At 44.6% G+C, this 19,871-nt stretch overlaps 1 protein-coding gene across 1 annotated transcript; it reads left to right on the top strand.

Annotated features, from left to right (window-relative positions):
• Positions 1-1,808: 1,808 nt before the first annotated feature.
• On the top strand, positions 1,809-19,030 carry LOC144160138 (uncharacterized). Its single transcript, XM_077691739.1, has 5 exons — positions 1,809-1,868; positions 3,869-4,163; positions 6,828-6,904; positions 8,773-8,974; positions 18,466-19,030. Exons 1-5 carry the CDS (start codon positions 1,809-1,811, stop codon positions 18,594-18,596), a joined length of 765 nt encoding a protein of 254 aa, XP_077547865.1. The 3' UTR covers positions 18,597-19,030.
• The last annotated feature ends 841 nt before the right edge of the window (positions 19,031-19,871 follow it).

Here is a 19,871-nt window from a genome sequence, read left to right as displayed (position 1 = left end):
GTTGACCGCAGTTCTGAAGGGCGTTTCATACGGATACTTAGGACCTGAGTGTGCTAATCATTTGAGTAGCGTGGATTGTTGCGCTAGTTGGTTCACGTACATCATTGAAAAAACTTTGCGCTAAAGGACGGGACAAAGGAGAGAACGTCGGTGTCGTTCTCTCCTCTCTTCCATCCTTCAGGGCAAAGTTATTTTAATTATGAGCCAACCAAGCTGTGCACTTTTTTTGTAGTGCATAAAAATATCCGAACTTCCAAGGGGGGGCAGTTGCCCCCCCTTGCCCCCCCTTCCGGACGCCCATGCCTGCAGAAACTTTGGCTCAGCTCTGACTATCCCTGTGTAAACCTCAACATGCTTTGTGAAAAAAGAATTCAAGGAAAGCTCACTGAACATGCTCGCGCAGTCTTTTGACTCAGCAGTGGCGTGTAAAGAACATGGTTCATTATTTATAACTTTAGCATGCCTCCAACACGTCCGGAGAGTTCGTGATTAGCTCTTGAATTCAACCCATACCTTCCTCTTTTATATAGTAACAGTGCTGTGTAACTAAGAGACGACTGAGTAATGCTGATGCTATCATGCCTCTCGCCCATGCAGCCAAGAAAAATTCTAGGGGTGAGACAGCTGCACACATTGCGCAGTTCTGATAAAATTCTGTTTTTCTGTGCCAGGCTGCTCAAAGAGCCTTAAAATCGCTTACATCGCACCAAACCGCTCCAAAACAGCGAGAAAAGTGAGAATTTTAACGCTCACGTTAGTTTCAGAAGGGGAGAAGGTCGATGTGACAATGTTATTTTCTGAGCAGCCTGTCAATGGTGCTTTTTGTAACCCGCATCAGCCTATTAGATACTAGTATCGTTCGATCAGCTGAGCTCACCCTCACCTGCTTTCTGGTTCCCTCTTATCCTCACTTACCCACAAATGTACAAATGACAGAAAGAGAAAGACTGAGACAAAACAAGCGATACCTTCTGAATGCAATTGGCTCTCTCGGCGGGTCCGCTGAAACGGCCTTCCTGATTCATTGTTGCTATGGCAACAAAAACATAGCCACCAGGTGAAGTAGCTGCTCCGTAGTTCAAGCACTTAGTGCGCTTTTCCTATCTGTTTCGTCATTTTGGTTACGCAACCAGTTGGGTATAATTAAAGCAGAGAGTTGGGTGAGTTCGTTACTGATGAATGAACTCATACTTCTAGCGAACTTTAACACTGGACAAAGAAGAAAAAGACGAAACACACGCTAGTGTGAGTTCACTAGAAGTATGAGTTCATTAGTCAGTTGGGTTCCCGTTTAGTCGTTTTATCCGTTGTGGTCCTGAACAGTGACGTAAACGCAGGGCTAATGCTTGAAAACATGTGCCAGATTACAAGAAGTTGTGCAGATAGAAAGAGGGGTTTCATTGAGAACAACAGGCCTACCACTTCACCGTGGTTTGTCCCAAAGTATAAAACACGGTGCGTGCGTCTATAATCAGGGTTCGGGAAGGGAACTTTTGGACTCATTGTGATTGTACAAAAGGTTGAGTTATTAGCTTGCGAACCGGGAAAGGGTAGAAGTTGCAGCATGTGCTGCATTGCGGTGACATCTTCGGGAAGCGCCCTATAGCAGTATTGGTTACTGCAAGCGCATAATAATTATATATCTGAAGTTAAGTGAAAAGTTAAAAAAAAAATTGAAGTGAAATGAAGTGAGTGATTATTGAACACTCAAACACTAATTATGTATATGAAGGGAAACTTGATGCCAAAGACGATCTGGTTGAATGTGTGCGCCTTGGGGATTGAATTGTAAGTGCTGGTGGGGTGTAATGACCGGCACCACGCTGCCTGAAAATTTTGCCGTGGCTCTACGCTCGTTCTACAACCCAGTCTGGCATTACCAAAATAATACTTTCAGCATGCAAATAAATAAAAAAACTTTTGATTTCAAATAAAAAAATACCTTATTACTGCAGCATTTCAAAATTTGATTTTTTTTAACGGCACTTTACATTGTCTATGCATGCAGCCTCAACAAAATTTAAGAAACTGATGAGAAAGTAGTGCAGTAACTAGGGTGTTTTGGTGTTCAGTATTCCAAACTGATTCAAAAGTGTACTTGTCCCCCAAAGTTGCCACAGATTTGATTTTTAAAGCTCCTAAGACAACATAATAATTGTCTTTAACTGCTCCAACTCAAGGTTATTCTTCTTTAAAAGGGAAATTTTTCTGCTCCAAAAGGTGCAACCCAAATCTCTTGCTGATGTCTCACCCCTAAAAAGACAGAAACAGTTTTATTTTTATGCCCAATAGCTGCCTTGCAGTGAGTGCCATTGAGCCAGCCGTTTAACCATTAGAGGAGCTGTATACTGAACTTAAACATGTCGCTTTTATTCCAGGAATTTGATGCGGCCTCTTCCAGAGAAATATGCAATTTGTGGCAAGAACTGGAAAGGACAGTCTACACCCTGTGCCCTGGGGCTACTCACCTGAACCTATTAGTCACCTAATTGAGTTCTGTTAAGATCCGTGGTGTCTGCTCATTTGATTGTTTTCAAAGCAGTCTTTGTGTCATGAAAATTTTTTGCTTTGTATAAGTGCCTTGTGTGCCTTCAGTAGGTCTCTTGCATGGAGTGCTCATGGATGATAAAAAAAAAAAAGAGTTCACAAGGCGGCTTTGTATAAGTGCCTTGTGTGCCTTCAGTAGGTCTCTTGCATGGAGTGCTCATGGATGATGAAAAAAAAAAAAGAGTTCCCAAGGCGGGTCTGAGTACAATAAGTGAACGTGATCTTCTTTCACATTCTAGATTTTTCAGCCCTGGTCGATCTTATGCTTACATCTTGAAAACGAGCAGTCTCCCAATGAGTGACATTGGTGGTGAAAGCATGCATAGGTTTATTTCTTCTCTTTTGAACTACTTGAAACATACGTTTCTTCTTAGAGCGCTACTTGTCATCTGAATGTAAATGTGAACAGTGCTAGTTAAAATGAAGCCATTCAAGTAGTGCGATGATCGTTCCTGAATTTTTTCAATCATGTGTGCCAAAGCAATTTTTTACTTGTAATGTTCGATAATGATCGAGAGCCCACAGGCTACTAATATTGTGCCTTTCTGCTGCACTTGCCTACTTCATTGATCAAGCATGAGCACATCCCAATGGAAACTGCAATGGTGTTTAAAGAACTTCCAGTAGAAAAGTGCCTTTTCTTTAATCAAATTTTGATGATTGCTTTCCGATGGACATCTTGGTTTGAAGCCTCATTGAAATGACTAGTTTCTGGTTGCATGAAAGTAGAGTTTTTAGGATTCGACTGCTTACAAGTGATTGTGTTTCTTTTTATGCAAAAAAACCGATTAGGTTTTATTTTAACCTGGGAAGCCGGAAGGCTACTAGGCCAAGTTTGTGCCTGTGTGATAAAGCAGTGTTCAGTGTCGTAACTATATGTCTCAATGAGTCAAGTTTTTCAGAGTTCATTCCTCCTACTAGTATTGCATGGAATTTCTTTCCGCCAAAAAACTGCCTTGTAACTTTACATGTCAGAATCTGAAACAAGTCAAATGCAGCTCTTGACCCTGGCTGCTACAGAAGAGCTACATGTTAATGTTTGGTGAACGTTCTTGGTACTAGGATGAACTATTCTGACCTTGGCTACATGCATGAAGTCAAAGTTGCAATATTTAATAAAAAAAAATGCCTGAGAAGGGGCATTTGTTTCTAAGAAGAAACAGGCAGCAGACGAGGTTAGTCTGTAAGCAGTCGACTTTACTTTCGGTTACCGGCTGGCATCTCATTCACTGGCTCGTGGCATTCGCAGTTTGCCAAACTTTGATAATGGAGGGGATAGAAAAGTGGTGTGAATGTCCTTGTTTGTAGCCAGTGTTCTTAGGTGGGAGCGACTCCTTTTCTGTGTCTGCCGAACAAGGTAGCTGGTGGCCCAGTTTCCTTGCCACACGACTTGCACGCAGTTGTGGACAAGATAGAAGAAGAGGACGCTGCGATCAAGATAGAGGATGAGGAGGTGGTGACGGAAGTGGTCGAACCATCTGAGCCGAGCTGTGGAACGAGCGCGGATCCACAGCATTCCGAGGCCAGCAAGACTGCCCCACAGTTGGACTGCCACCTGTGCCCATTCATCGCGGAGTCCGAAACTTCCCTCCTGGACCACATCAGGGGCCATAGACGTGAGCACTCTGTTTTTTATTGTAGATATGTAATGCCTGGAAAGAGTTTTGTTCATCTACAACTACCTACAAAACTTTTATGGGACATTGGAAATGTATACAGAAACCATCTTTGGCATGGAAATGAAATTTTATGAAATGGAAGTGATATACATTGGCACCCATCCTTGTCAGCCTTTCTCGTCCTGTCCCTTGCGCTGTTTTAATCATGGATCCTTACCGACTCGCCCAGCTTCGCACTCTTGTTCAATATGTTCGCATTTTTTAGATGCGACGCTGAGAGGAGCATCTCTTGCCGGCGGCCCTGTCCTGCGTGCGTCGTTGTCGTCCGCATCCGCACAGCTGCGTCGCTCCTCCGCTCGCCTCCTCTGCTCTCTCCGATAGCGCCGATAGCGAACACTCTCTCCCAACAACTGCGCGCGGCGCAAGCGCGCTGTGCGCATGTGCAGCGCCCTCTCTCTCCGCGGTCTCCTCTCCTTTTGGCGCGCTGCACTCCGCTGCGCGCCCGAGTGCGCTGCACTCGACAGCTGCGCTGCGCTGCCGGAGTGCCGCGCTCCGGCCCCGGTCCCTCAGTCGACGGTCGTCCCCCCCCCCCCCCTCTCTCTCTCTCTCTCTCTCTCTCTCTCTCTCTCTCTCTCTCTCTCTCTCTCTCTCTCTCTCTCTCTCTCTCTCTCTCTCTCTCATATTACCCGACGATTTCTCACGCAATTTGAGTAATCGACCCAACGGAAATGCACAATGGAACCCCCTTCAGCGTCGCATCACACCAGGGTTCTCGCAAGGGGAGGGGGGCGTAATTTTTTTTTTTTTTTTGGTGGCAATTATTTTTCAGTTGGAATGTTCTCATACCAACTGTAATATTGATTGCAGTGGACTGGGTGTCAATATAAATCACATATCATTGGAATATGGTGCAATTAAATTTTTATGCGATAATACTTTAGCTGTCACTGTACTGCCAGCAATTTTTAAATAACAAGGGAGTAAGTGCACACTTTTATAATATGCCTTTTGTATGGTGCCATACAGAAAGGTTCTGTTAGAAATTAGATGCTCTTAGTTTGGTGTAAGTAATTAGGAAAATGTAAGCCAATTTTTGTAAATATGGAGTTTAAAGTGCTACGTTGCCTGGCATGCCACACCTTCAACTTTGACACACTTCAAACTATACAAGGGTTTTGCTTTTCACTCAGTGCATGCGTTAGTAATAGTACCCACGGTAAGATGGGTTGGTAGTATCAGTGCTAATGAATAGATGGACATCAGATGCACGAGTGATTTACAGCCTGACCGCATTACTATACATACAGTCGGCTTTGACTGTAATAGACATTTTTTTGTGATCTTGCTAAGTTTTCAGCTTCGAAAGTACGCATTTGAGGAAGTACGAAATTTTAACATTTATACATTTTAACATGTAACATTTATACATTTATACATGAGTCATGATAGCTCGGACACATGCACTCGAAGCATTATCCTGCTGTGAGAACCTACAGCAGACCATTTTGGGCTTTTGAGCACCAACAGAAGGTGTCCCCATGGTTACCAGCGTATTATTTGAGATGTTGTGTTTTGGGGCCCAGACGACAGTAGCATTGAAGAACAATTTGTGCAGTAACGTGGCTGGGTGTCTGTGAGGTGAGGTGAGGTATCGTTTATTTCAATTTACCGTTATTACATTGGAAGGCTGACGATAAAAGCTGCATAGAAGCAGCTTGACAAGCCCGTCAGCCCAATTCAAACGTCAGCAGCAGATGGCAAATATGCATGCTGTACAGCTTTTACAGTAATAAACACAAAACACACCAAAGTATCGCAATTCTTTAGTAGTGAATAGCAATGCCAGGAGGGGATATAAGGGGGATATATAAGAAACACTGAGCACTGCAGACTTCAAAGGTGGTTGAAACGTTGTCGTCGTCTTTGCTGACTGCATAAAGCATACGCATGTTGCTGGCCTCCCGACATTGCTTGGGGTCTTGAGGGCAGCTTGTGTCCCGCACAGCTGATGTTCAGCTCACGGGAGTGTGTGTAATTAAGTGTCAATTGATGCGCGGCCTTTGTCCCAGCTGGTTGGCTCAGTGCTGGTCACTGCAGGCCATCTGTCCACTTTCTTGATGCTATTTAATTATAATAAGAAACACTGATATTGAGATTGAACTTGCTTAGTCTACACCTGAAATATGATGCACCCAATAGTGAAGCACTGTGACTTCCTACTTTGGACTACCTGGGCATCTCTACTGTGCATTAACATCTTGACACATGCGCGGTCGTATTTCCTTTGCCTCTGTCGCAAAAACAGCCAAATTGGCCGGAGACTGAACTTGCGTTCTTGGGCTCAGCTGTGCAATGCCTTAGCCACCGTAGTAGCTAAGCAGTTCTCACCATCAGGTGTAGTAGGTAACTGTGGCTAACTTCAGACTCCGTTGCATTTGTTGCATTTCTTTTTCATTTTTTCACTTTGGTGGGTTTTCGTGGTTCTTTTTTTAGCCAAGGGAACAACTTTTTGTAATGTATAAGCAATCAAAATCTTCATTTAGATCTGTTTGAAGTCAGCTGCTGTTACACGTTCTTCTGTTGCCTCGTAGTGCTAGTAAGCTAGTGCAATTTGTAATTGCCACTCATATTCAGGTGCTTTTTTTTTTTTTCCATTTTCAGGTTCTGTAACCTCTGCTACCAGTGAAAGTGTGGTTGGCCAGCCAACTCCCAAGTTGTTCACTGAAAGCAATGGACAAGTAAGTCGAGAAAGAAATAATTGGAATTTTTGATCTGCTTGAAGGATGGAATTGAAAGAGTAATAAGCAGCATACAATATGCCCATATAAAGCCGGAGAACAGGTCCTCTTTATTATGAAGAGACTCATTAATTTGCTAAGCAACTTAAAGCAACGTCTTAAAGGGGCCCTAAATAGGCTGCCAAATGTTACGATTTTACGTGCGCAGTCACTGGAGTACTATCCAAGGAACGTCATGCCGCAAAAATTGTTTAAATGCGTTAAGTATTAGCCGAGTTATCGCTCATTAAAAGGGGCCACCCATAAGGCCTGGGGCTCTCCTCCTCTAGTAGCTCCTCCGAAGCACTGTGGAAGCCGCGACGTCATCGACCCGGTGCAAGACCACCGAGAGAAACAGGGCAATCCATCACCCTCCTTGATGTACGTGCAGTCATTGGCTGTGGCAAGCCCTGCGCGCGCTTTTTTTTTTTTTAGCACTCGACGCGCATGCTCCGCCCACCAGATTCCGGTTGCATGGTGAGCGCTGTCGCTGTGGTTCGCGTTCGCGGCGCCGCACCACTGGGCAGTGTCTCGTGCGTCATAGAGGCGCGTCAGAGCCGGAAAGAACTGCGTCAGAGCGCACAAGTGTGGCGGCAAGGTATGGTTGGTGAGCCAGGAGAGAAAGTGAAATCTTTTTTTCGTGTTTGTGCAGCCCCTGCTTTACGCAGAGGTGTAATATTTGGTACACGTTGTCGTGAAGGGGTACTCTAGCGATTGCCCGATTGAAATGGCGACCTTCGGAAGCCTATTTAGGGCCCCTTTAAAGCAACTTCTTTTAATTTTCAAGCAAACACTGTGAAACTTCTCAGTCTTGTTGCTTTTCCACTACTGATTTCAAATATGCCATTATTTTTTGAGTCGGTCAATTAGTTACCAAGATAATTAGAGGTAATTAGCCATTCTTGGTGGAACAATAGACAAAACAGTGTTAGTCATAAAACTGTAATCTTTATATTTTTCAATAATATGAACCCTGGTGAATGCAATAAATGAAAGTTTTTTGATGCACTACTTGGAACTGGCATTCCAGCTCATTAAACCTTGGTGGCACCAGTGGCAAGGAACTATTTCAAGTACCCATTTCAAACACTTCAAAGTTTAATGAGCTGTAAAATTAGTTTCAAGTGATGCATCAAAAACCTGTTTCATATTTATTGAATTCACCAGGGTTCATATTATTGGAAAATATAAAGATTACAGTTTTATGACTAACACTGTTTTGTCTATTGTTCCGCCGAAAATGGCTACTTATCTCTAATTGTCTTGGTAACTAATTGACTTAAAAAATAATGGCATATTTGAAATCAGTGGGGAAAGAGCAGCAAGACTGACAAGTTTCACAGGGTTTGCTTAAATTAAAAGAAGTTGTTTCATGACTGATGTCCCCCCTTAAATGCGAATTCTTAATGCCAGCTATGAAAACTACAACCAGCAAAGAGGTTTCAGCTTTACTTTAAATATTTTAAGAGTAGTTATTAAACCTGTGAGATGACTTAATTCTGGTTTTAAGTAATTTTTCACTCTTTAAACCTGGAAACAGCCGAACAGGGCCCAGATTTAGAGGGACCGCTTCCATCTGTTCATACCGCCTGTTGAAGCCGAGCAGTAAAAAGTGCATACCTGTCAGTTGGCTTTGACACACATTTCAAGCTGGAGCAAAGAATTTAACCTCCGGAATCTGGCAAGGGCTGACTTAGAAACAAGGCCAAACAAGCATTTGCCCCTGAGTTTTCATAGTGGATGAGGTCTCCACTTTGCCAATTGAGACAAGTCTGTTTTTGAGGGTAGTAATGAGTTTTTATTGTTTTGTACGCCGTACCTTACTCTAGGTGTATCTGGGGGAAGGGCTGTACATGCCAGAGGCAAAACTGAACCGCATCTTATATTCAAAGAATGAAGTGAAGGCCGCAAGGGACATGGCCCGTCACTTTTGGACTAAAGCGGAAAGGAAGATTCGGAACTTCACTGGGCGGACTCCGGATGGTGTGGCCAAACAGGTCGCCACACCAGAGAAAGTAGAAGCCGTGATGGGTAAGTTGGGATGTGTGTCCTTATTATTTTAATGGGAGTCAGCAGTGCCACAATTGCAATGTCAACGGTACTGTCAATACTGTTGCAGACAAAAAAAAGAAATTCTGGTGTTTTGGAAATACGCTAAGATAATTTTAAGCAAAGCTTCAGTGTCCTCACTGATACCATTGTATGCCAATACGCCCTGCAGGAAAGCCAACTTTGATAATGATGATGATGAATGATCGTGGGTGAGGTGAAAAAAAAAAAAAAGCTAACTGTGGTAGGAACCGAACCTGGGTCCCTTACCGGCGTCTATCCGATTGCTCCATTTCGACATGGTTGAAGCGGTTTAGAAAACTCAGACAACCAAAGAATCCGTCACGAGAAGAATGGTGTTGCTCTGCATGCTGTAAGGCTGTTAGCCACGGAACGTTAGGCCTAACTTCCCATTTTGAGGTTTAGGACGTTAGGCCTAACGTCACATCTTGGGGTTAACGCATCAATCCAGCAGCCACCCAGAAAGTTGCTTACTGAGCACCAAGCAGCATGTACCGATTCGCGTCGTACACCCCAAACCCAAATATTAGCCTATGGAGTGCACAGCCTGGAGTTGCTTGGGTAATCTAGAAAAGTGTTGCGTACCTGCAGAGTAGACGACATGCTTGCAGTGGGGGATTGGCCAACCCAAAACTCCATCACGGAAAAGCTTCGCGTTCAACCAGCGTCATCGTTAGATGGAGGGAGTCAGGATTTTTTAAATTAGACGTGGGCGCATATTCACAACTGAATACTTTGCAAACTGTGTTTGGTATCCCACTTCATGTGCATTGCAGTTTTGCCGGTGAACGCATTCAGGTTTCGAAATTTTTAAATTTACGAATTCTGATAGCAAGAGAAGTTTGCTCAGGCTCAAAGCATGCGTACTTGCAAGCTTCACTGCACGACTTATGCATTCGTGTTGGCTAGTTGGTGTGGCATCCTTTCAAGGGAAGTTGCGCTGGGTATTCCCATAAAGACGTGAAAGTGAACGTTTTTTCGTGTGCCCGTCTTTATGAGCATACCCAGCGCAACTTCAGAAGAGCCTCCGTGTTGGTTTTTCTTGCACGACGGTAAAGCTGTGCAAGAAAGCTTGCCGTGTGTAAGCCTTCCGCAAAATAAGTGCACACTAACTTTGGTGTACTTTAGCTGATGTGGAACATTGTTTTTTTTTAACCATTTTTTGTACCATTATCTTATCATGCACTATTACGTGAATACCCAGATGTGTTAGGTCCTGACTGCCCAAGTTTTGTTTCTGTAGCCTTGTTTTAGAGGCTCTGTACACACTAATGGAAAGATATTTGTATATTCAAAAATATTCGGTGTGATTTGCAGTCAGTGCTTGCTATTAGTATGTGAATCGCAGTCCCAAATTTCATACTTCCACACCTCTTAGCAAATGCTGATAGCAGGAGAGAGGGAACGCGAAGCACGGTTGAGAGTAAGGGTGCTCGCTTCAAAATTTGTAGGCAACTATTACGAAAAAATTAGTTCAGCTTCACTGACTATGCTCGTTGCGAACGCTGATATTAACAGTGAGGCTGCCTGGAATTCCCTAATTGTGAGGCTAAGCTTCATAGAACTCAAAGCCAGAAGATTGAGCCCCGTTTGTGCCAATTCAACTTTGCCATGTTCCACTGCTCGCGCCATCTACTGGAGCCTTTTGTTACTTTTTAACTTGGAAAACCCCCACGAGGGAGCGTCACAAGCGCTTTGTTTTTTCACAGTGTATTTTTTTATGTGCTGTCGCAAAAGTCCAGCAGCCACATATTTTTAATTGAAAGAACAATGCAAATGTCACTTATGCAAATGTCACTTATGTATTGATATCTGGTCTCAAATATGCGTAATGTTTTCTTTTTGCTCAACAGTGTGGACATGTATGAATACCGTATTTACTCGCATAATGATCGCACTCGCGTATTGATCGCACCCCTGCAGTTTGCCGTCAATGTTCGATTTTTCTTCATTTCTCGCACAATGAACGCACCCTGAACTAGCCGCAGCAATATGTCGTATGTGTGCCAAGTCTAGCTGATGATGGTCGTGCGTACCTCTTTCTCCTTCCCTTTCAGACAGGACACGGCTACGTTATTGCGGCATTTTCGCCGATATTAGCGATATCGGCAAGCATGTGTTCAATATTGATGAGGAATGAACTCTCTCTAAATGCACATAATTATTACTCACAAGACAAAGACAAAAATGCGCTCAGGTTGCTGCGTGGGCAGCCATGTCTGTTTTGATGTCCCTCACTGTGGCAGCGGCAGCCACTTATTGATCAAACTGCTGTCACCTCGCAGCGAACTCGTTCCGGCACATTCTGTAATTCACGACAACGCTGCATGTTGCGTCACTTTGCAAAGCAACAGGCGGCGGTGTGGGGAGTTCTTGTTGTGTTTTTGTTTATCATTTTTTATGTTCATGAGACCTGTCGTAAAAATTTTGACCAACATCTTGCTTGCGTTTACTGTGCTCAAACATGTTTCGCGAACAATTTACCCCGCGTAATAAACACACCCCTAAATTTGCATCGAATTTTCTGGAAAAAAAGTGTGATATCATTGCGCGAGTAAATACTGTATTGCCACCTGATTTTAGCACAGAAAAGTGATGCCTATATAAGCGTCTCGTTCTTGGCGCCCGCTCTCCTACCTTGCTAAGCTATGCTCTCTCCACATTGCTGTACCACATGACCACATTTTGTCCCATTAAAGCCTCAACCAAGAACAGCTTCACTGTTTAAATTCAGTCTGTCTTTCTAATGTGATGCGTCCTACAATTGCAGCCACTGGTGCACAGCAGTGTGAATATGACCAGAGTTACTTGATATAGACAGTTGCGAAACTCCCCATAGGCCCCATGTATTGAAAGCCGGTCTTCGGTTGCCCCCCTGCGCCGGGGCAAGCACGGGGCAAGTTGACTAGCCTGTCGTCTGTCGGCAGGACGTTGAAGCAGTACTCAAGTGCTTGCGGCTGCTGCCGTAAGTCACAAAAAGAAAAGCCGCAAAAACACGAGTAAATTTTACGTAATTATTGTGTTTTAATTTAAAAAGCAATCTTTATTTTACAGAAGAATTTTGAATAATAATAGTTTAGCGAAGTTCCGTTTTTATCTCCTAGGTGCCGCGCGCGTCGACTTGCCCCTCAGCTTCCACGGAGTGGAGGGGCTAGCGCCGCCCGGACTCTGAAGCGGAGTTTCGCAACTGTCTATATTGAGTAACTCTGATTATGACGATCCTCCACGTATGAAGTTTGATACAGGGTGTCCTAAAGGTGGCACTTCAAAAAGAAAAAAATGAACAACACCCCGAGTGTAGCCATGTGTCATGTGGGCAGAGGTGTGTATGTTGACTGGATGGCAGACGACCGTTCCGATAAGCTAGTAAGGTACTATTTTCTTTGCCATCAGTGGTCAACCTGCTCTGTCAATATAAGCATAATTTGTGTGCAAGCGGAGATCTTTGGCAGCAACAGCCTAGATTTTTGGTTTTTTTTTTTCCCAGGTGGGGTAAATTCTAGCAGTTCTTAAATTTTTTTGGCCTTCTGAGGCTTAAAGGGACACTGAAGTGAATTTGCCAAACTTTTTTGCATTGGATACATTGGCTCCACCAAACACTCTTTTTATCGTTTATCCGGTCAATAAAGAAGTACCGTATTTATTCGAAAATAGGTCGAGCACGAATATAGGTCTACCCCCTAAAAATTGAAGTTGCCGAAAAAAAAAATAATATATTCGATTATAGGTCGACCCATACTTTTAAGAAAGAAACTTGAGGAAACTTTTTAAAACCCCCATTTATTTACAACGCGGTCACCTCACTGGTCGGAGCCACACACTGCGTCGTCGTCGGAACTTGCGCCGCATGCGCCGCAGTTCATTACCCACCCCCGCCCCCGACTGGCTTTGAAGGCTGAACGGCCAATCCCGCCTCGCAGCGCTAACTGTTGAGCTTTGGTCTGAATATCTTCGCAGGACACTCGGTGTCCTTTCGCACGCTCCTCTTCCACGTGCAGCCGGAGTTTTTTCTCGAGAGCATCGTGCCTCCCACCACGAAACGCACGACGCAGTCCCCTACAAGCAAAAAGTTCGTCCCGCTGTTTCCGCCATCCCCTGATCTGCTTTTCATTAACGACTAACTCTCGCTGAGCGGCGCAGTTGTTCAAGTTCTCAGCAAACAGGATCACCCGGCGCTTAAAGTCTGACGTGACATCGCGAAATGCGTACGAGAAAAACATTGTGTGCGGAAATCACAACGAAGCAAACACAAAGAAAGCGCATGAAACGGAGAACCGGAGATAGTAGAGACAGCGAGTGAAGCAGGCAACGCCGTTCCGTTCACGAGGTGGCTACGCTAGGTGGCGAAAGTTACCTTTACCCCCACCTCGCGCTAGCCGCTACCGCGGCTCCGAAGTCACCAAGCCAAGCCAATCTGGCTCTCTAGCCAGTACGTAAGCTCGCTCGTGCGGTTCGGCCACAAGTAATGCGCGATAGCCGGCAGTGACTGTGGGTGGCTTTCTTACGCTGATTGTTTTGTTATTTTTTCCTTTATTTTCTTGCCTGTCTTTGTTCTAGATGCTCCGCGCAGCCGCCTCAAATTGAGGAGCGCCGGGCGCGACGGAGAAACGGATCGCTCGGTGCGCTCGCCATTTTTGATCACGACTATAGGTCGAGGTTCTTCGGTCACGATTATAGGTCGACCCTCAATTTTTAAGCACATTTTCGGAAAAAAAAGGTCGACCTATATTCGAATAAATACGGTATTTAATTTATACAGCCTGAAAGAAGTAACAATAATATTCAACATTTGCGGTGGTCGCAACAACTAACACCAATGGTGCCCATACGAGATGCAATCTCATTGGACGATGTCCAAGATTATAATTTAAACCAGTTTCAGTTGGTTCTGTGAAACAACATGCTTGGCATCCGACGTCATCATTGGCTGGGCATTCTCAGTACCTCAGTAATCGGCATAACATGCTTCTGCAATGTTGTCGGCTGTAAAATTCATCAGATAAGCTTGCCAGCATGACTTGGAATCAGAAAAATCACCAGCCAAGGCGTACATAGTGGATGAACACCCTCTGTGTCACCGGAGATGCTCGAATGCGATGCGGTTTTGCCCATCTTTGGAGCTTGCCTGGCTCGTGCCTGTATAGTAAAGCAGCAACCACATAGAGCGTTTCGCTCGCGGCTGCCGGCCGTCGGCGTCTCCTAGTGGCGACTTGAAACGGATGTTGGGGAGCTCCGGATTCAAAAAAAGAAAGAGCCAATTTGACCAATTAGGCAGTTTTGAGCTAACAAACCAAACTGGCAGACGTTGGTGGGGTAAATTGTGCTCTCCAACGTATTTCGCGTGGCCACCAGAGACGCCGACAGCTGCCAGGCGCGAGCAAAAAGCTCCATGTGGTTGCCGCTTAAGAGGCATGTTCGCACCAGGCCAAAGGTCACGCAAGCAGTCGGTGCTTATGGCAACACCACGCCAATGAGAACTTGCCGGCGCATCAATGTCAGTCTGGACGCGCTCTGCAAACTTGCTAATGGAGCAATGAACGTTACAGCGCAAAAATAGTGAATTCAGTATAGAAAACATTGCCCCAAAACAAAAAAATCAACCTAAAAAAAAAAAACATGCACTTTTGGGTATTTGAACTTGCGAATTGCAAATCATTATACCTAGTGCTCCAGACCGCTTGGCCATAAGCCAGCACTGTCAGGAGTGGAAATATAAAGTATATATCGTATAGCCGGTTTGCATTGTTATTTATTTTAGCATTATAAGCAGCTTAGATGACTATTTCTTGAATAGCGCTCGTGCGGTAAGCGTCTCTTAAGTTCTCACAAATATCTCATTTCTAGCGGCTGCATTCCTTAGGCAGCAAAAAGATCGCAAATGTGTGGTGGTGCTGCGGACCGCTCTGCTAGTTCACCGAGTGCAAAAAGTGCTTCCCACACCTTGGTTTTATGCTGTGCGATAAAAGTTGCGATAAAAAAAAGATAAAAACTAACAAACTTTTTCCTGGCACAAATGTGTCGGGGCTTAGTTTGAACTGAGTGAACGAATTGCGACGACCCGCAGTTCGACTAAATGCTGGGCTGACTGATTCTGTTTCGTTTCCTGAAACTTAAGATTCGTTTAAGATTCGGACTGATTGGTTTCCTAAAACTTAAGCTACAACTCGACAAACACGGTCACGTAAGCGACCGTGCTGCTCGTGTCAGTGGGTAAGTTACAGTGAACTAGAATATTGTTTCAGACAAGTCCAGCACGTTCGACGGCTGTGTTGGCGGTGTCAGCTGGCTAAGTGCCGCACCAACTGCTTTAGTGTTTACGTGTTCATTCCTAACTTTAATTGTTCGCCCCACCATTCTTACTGCTATAAAAAGAATGTGACCTACATTTAGGCACAAATAGCTTGTTTGGCAAGCGTCTAAGCCCTGCCTAATTTGCATTTGCTTTTGCCGGCCTCAGCCAATCGCACAGCTGGGCATGGGACATCACAGGTTCTGTTGTGGAGAATGAGCTAGCGGGTTGCATGGCCATTCCCCTTTTCCCTAATTATGTAGCTTATTTGAGCGAAATGTGCGTTAAAAGTGGTGTCAGTATGATTCCAGCGAGGCAATCTTTCAATTGAACCAAACTTGTGTTTTATCTGCATAGCCCGATTAAGTAGCCTATACGCCTTGAGCTTTGCGATCGCTGCGCCACCTGCCGCCGCTTCTCTGCGGCGCTTACGGGAGAAGCGCTGCGTGGCTCGTTGGGACTCATGCAGGGTTTTGGTTCTCTTCCGTTTTTTTTTTTTTCCCTTCCGCACCCTAAACAGCTTGTTATAGTGATGTCTGTAAGCAAATGCTTACAGACATCAGGACAATTAAAAAAACAGCTGTGTTTTGGTAGAGTTTTCAAACACCAACAAGAGCTATCCGGTGACGCGGTTCTGCACGCTTCTTGGCCGTTCTTACGGGCGTCGGCGACGGCAGCAGCATATTATTACTGTCACCTCTTAATACGTCAGGCACAAGTGAATTCTATTACCACCTCGTTTAGACCTGATACTGGCACATTGAGAGGTTGGTTTCGTTTTGCAGCGCGGACAACGAATGCCGCTTTGTTTCGAATATAAATGTTGTAGAAAAATATGTTTCGGGGATGTGATCTCCCAATACCTGACAATAACTTGTGCCTTTTATGAGAATATACCTAAGCCACGCAAAAATGTTAAGTATATTTCAAGGCTGTGGTTCGTTAAATATGTGCCCACTCACGCCTTATAGCAAGGACCAAGGCAAGTTAATGAGACCACGGAAAAATAAATTGTCCGCCAAGTCCGAAAGAAACAGAACAGCTTGTATGGGATTGGGAAAACCCTGTGCAGTTTCGGAAATGGTAAAAACGTTTGTCGAAACTTAAGCAAGGTCGTGCTCATTAGACCAACTAGATGCGAAATGCACCGATATTTCGCAGCACGTGGGGAGGGGGGGGGGGACACTTAAATATCATTGCGCACAAATTCAGAGCGAAATCAAGGAAATGAACGTTTTAGTAATCACACACACAACCTGCGCATTCAATTTCCTTTTGTTTTTCGTCTTCAACGCCCAGGTGATCACTCGGTGGACGCATTTTTCAAAGTAGAGGGCAGGGAGTTCGCAATGATAAAAGGTGTCGCTGGAAGAGTGGGGTATTTGATAAGGCCATCTAATTTAAGTTTTTGCTGGTTTCTGCAGGCTCCCTGTGTCGATTGGTAATGTTTCGACGACGCGTTAGGTCACGGGCGCAGCAATTGCTATATAAGCCCGTCGCCGTGCTGGTTGCAGAGGATATCTGTAGCAGATGATGAATGTTTGAGAGTGCTCACCTCAGGACAAGACGACCCAGCATTAAATTTTTTGTCAGGTGCAGAAGCCCAGGTGTTCTTTTGTATTATTTACCGTACTTCTTTTGTAGAACGTTCGTAAAATTTGTGCCACACTGGTCGACCAAGGTAGTGATCAATATCCGAGGTATTATATCAGCAGTCGTAACTGGCGTGCCGTCAGGTATGAGTGCTCCGGAGTAGGGATGGGCGAATATTCGGTATTGTCGAATATTCGATCGAATAGCTCTCTATTCGTTATTCGCTTCGATCCGAATGCAGGTATTCGATATTTTCGAATTATTCGATGCTCCCGAATAGGCAGCTAAAAGCCAAGCTTTTCGGTCAAGCTTTCCGAGAGTTACCCCAGGCTTGGCTCAAGACCCACCGACGCGGACATATCTATTATCAGTGCCGGCACTGCCGAGTTGCTGCCTTGCCTAGAGGTTCGACGAAGCTCTCGGCCGCCAGCACACTTAAGTTAAAAAAAAAAGGCGGCACTGAAACGACACCGCTCCGAACATAGCGGCACGAAGCCAGCAGACTTGTACAGGCCGCCATTTTGAATAGGCATGCCGCCATTTTGAATAGGCTCGCACAGCGCGGCAGTACGCCGCACTAAGCGAGCCTATTCAAAATGGCGGCCAGCCACTTGCGCTTTGCTTGGCTACGGCCGAGGATACTAGTGGCTACAATGCTTCTTTTTTTAGCGGAGCTTCTAGGCGGCGCTTAAACTTGTGAATGAGCAGCCGGCGGAAACTGCTGCACCTAGAGCATGTGACGCAACAGGCATTTCTTCATGAAAACTTGTGAATACAGCAAAGGAAAGCTGTGTGTAAGATTTTGCAATAAATGTTCAACTGGTAATAGTTTTACACAATGCTGTGCCTACGTGAGTTCTAATTATTAGAAAAAAAATGTGTACATTAGTCAGGTCACAAGTTGCTCATTTGTCTTTGTGATTTGCAATGTGCACTATTCGAACTATTCGATTCGAAATTATTCGACCAAATCACTATTCGCTTCGAATTCGCTTCGAACCTCAAAATCTATATTCGCCCATCCCTACTCCGGAGGAATATATAAGTGCACAAAACCGATTTACATCATAGTGTATAGGCATCGCATGGCCATCTGAGGAAACGCTGCTTACGGAGACACTGTTAGTAAATTTCAGGGCAGTGGAATTACAATCAGTTCCATGCTTATGCTGGCTTCGCAACATTGGTCTGTGACATACACCTGGCGCTCCTATCGTCCGAATGTACCACACTAAGATCGCGCCAGAAATGGATCGCGCCCTCTCGTAAATACACCACATTAGCGAACAGGCCGATTGCTTCACATTAATACGTGTTTCGAACGCATAGAAATGGTAAATCTCAGTCTCGAACGTGCCCCAAAAGCAGTGGTGACAGTGGGGAGCGGGACGGCGACTCCCACGTTTGGTTTCGAAACAGGCCACTAGGGGGATTTCAGTAGCGCCCCTACAGGCAGCGCTTGAGGCGTATATATATATGTGTGTACCTTTATGGTAAAGTTGTGCTTGTTACAGTCTGTGTACTACGTGGCAATAAACGTTGTTTTGCCAATGTTGTTTTTTCGTTGCAGATGTCGTTAGGAAGGTGGTTAAGGACAACCCGACAGAGGTTCCAGCTGCAAAGCGTATCGCCTTTGGAAGGAAGGCAGTCAGGGACATTTTTGCCAAGACGTCCAGAGGACAGCCACGCAAGTCTCTATAGTGCAACAATAAATGCAACATTTCGCAAAAAGGGGAAAGCATCTTTTTCTGCTAGTCTTCCTACTCGAACCATGTCGCCCATACAACACCAGCCGGCTTTTCCGCGGCATCTCAAACAAATATCTTTCATATTGTTGCAGTAAAAATATGTTTTGTACTGTGGTGTTACCGCCGTACACCGTAGTCACACGATGTAACTGAGTTTCACAACTTTGTGACGGAACATTTTCGGTAGTTTTGCAGTATGGAACATGTTTCATTGTACCACGATAATGGAATATCCCATTGGGCTACGAGCAGGGTGTGCTCCAAGTTAGTTTAATGGGAAACATATTATGTACTCTAGTTACATGAAAAAGGTTATGTAATTTGCGATACAAGACGTGTTGTGGAAACAAGGTTTGAATACACGTTTCCCGCACAATGACCACATTTTTTTGTGGTTGAACTGCCAACGATAGATAGTCATGTTTAAATGTAACAGCACAGGAAATGACGCGGGAGACAGAAGAAATTCACGAGACTGACGCTGTTTTTGTGAAAAAGCACCCGTCTTGTGGATTTCTACTGTATCTCTCATCGTTTCTTGCGCTGTTGCATTTCAACATGAATACCCACCAGCTCGCCCAACTTTCCATTTTGTTGAGATAGGCAGTCATGGAGTGCTGGTTGGCCTTGTGGGCTTCGGGTGCCTCTGTTGGATCGGCCGCTTTAGCTGCAATGGTTGGAAACCCTGGTGTTGCAATATCCGGAGCGGGCAAATCACAATGTCGCGGAAAAATATTTTTTTTACTGACAACCTATGTGTGTGCTTAATGCAACAGAAAACAAGGCATGAACGAATCTGGACAAAATCATCGCAAAAATTCAAAGTCCCATGCCACCTTCCAACCAGAAACTCCCCGATCTGATGAATTTGTCCCCTTAAAAAGTGTTGTTTTCCCCTACTTTCGTTGCAGTGTTCGCACATGTCCTTGAAAACCCTTGAATTTACGAGTGTCATTTTCAAGGCCTTGAAAGTCCTGGAATTTTTTAGCGGTCCTTGAGAACCCTTGATTTCTTACACGGTCATAATCAGTGACTCTGTCTTTTCATAAAAATATAAGGTGTTTGTCATTGATTTTAAGTTTTGTAGCAATCAAGTTTCCGTGTAGTATGCAAAGTTACAACACATTCAGAAAATTTAATTTAAGCATTTGGCAGCATTGAGAGCAGGAACTCCCCAATGTAACCACTGCCGTGATAAAATCCAATCGAACCCGTATTCTGCCATCTA

The sequence above is a fragment of the Haemaphysalis longicornis genome, unplaced genomic scaffold (genome assembly GCF_048455015.1).
Source record: "Haemaphysalis longicornis isolate Haplotype H1 unplaced genomic scaffold, Haemaphysalis longicornis Haplotype H1 scaffold_10, whole genome shotgun sequence".
Taxonomy (NCBI): domain Eukaryota; kingdom Metazoa; phylum Arthropoda; class Arachnida; order Ixodida; family Ixodidae; genus Haemaphysalis; species Haemaphysalis longicornis.
This window is presented reverse-complemented; position numbering and strand designations above follow the sequence as displayed.

Coding starts and splice junctions, on each gene's coding strand:
- LOC144160138 (XM_077691739.1), top strand. CDS start 1,809: ATGACCGGCACCACGCTGCCTGAAAATTTTGCCGTGGCTCTACGCTCG. Junction 1,869..3,868: donor TACGCTCGTTCTACAACCCA/GTCTGGCATTAC, acceptor CAGTGTTCTTAG/GTGGGAGCGACTCCTTTTCT. Junction 8,975..18,465: donor GAAAGTAGAAGCCGTGATGG/GTAAGTTGGGAT, acceptor TTTTCGTTGCAG/ATGTCGTTAGGAAGGTGGTT.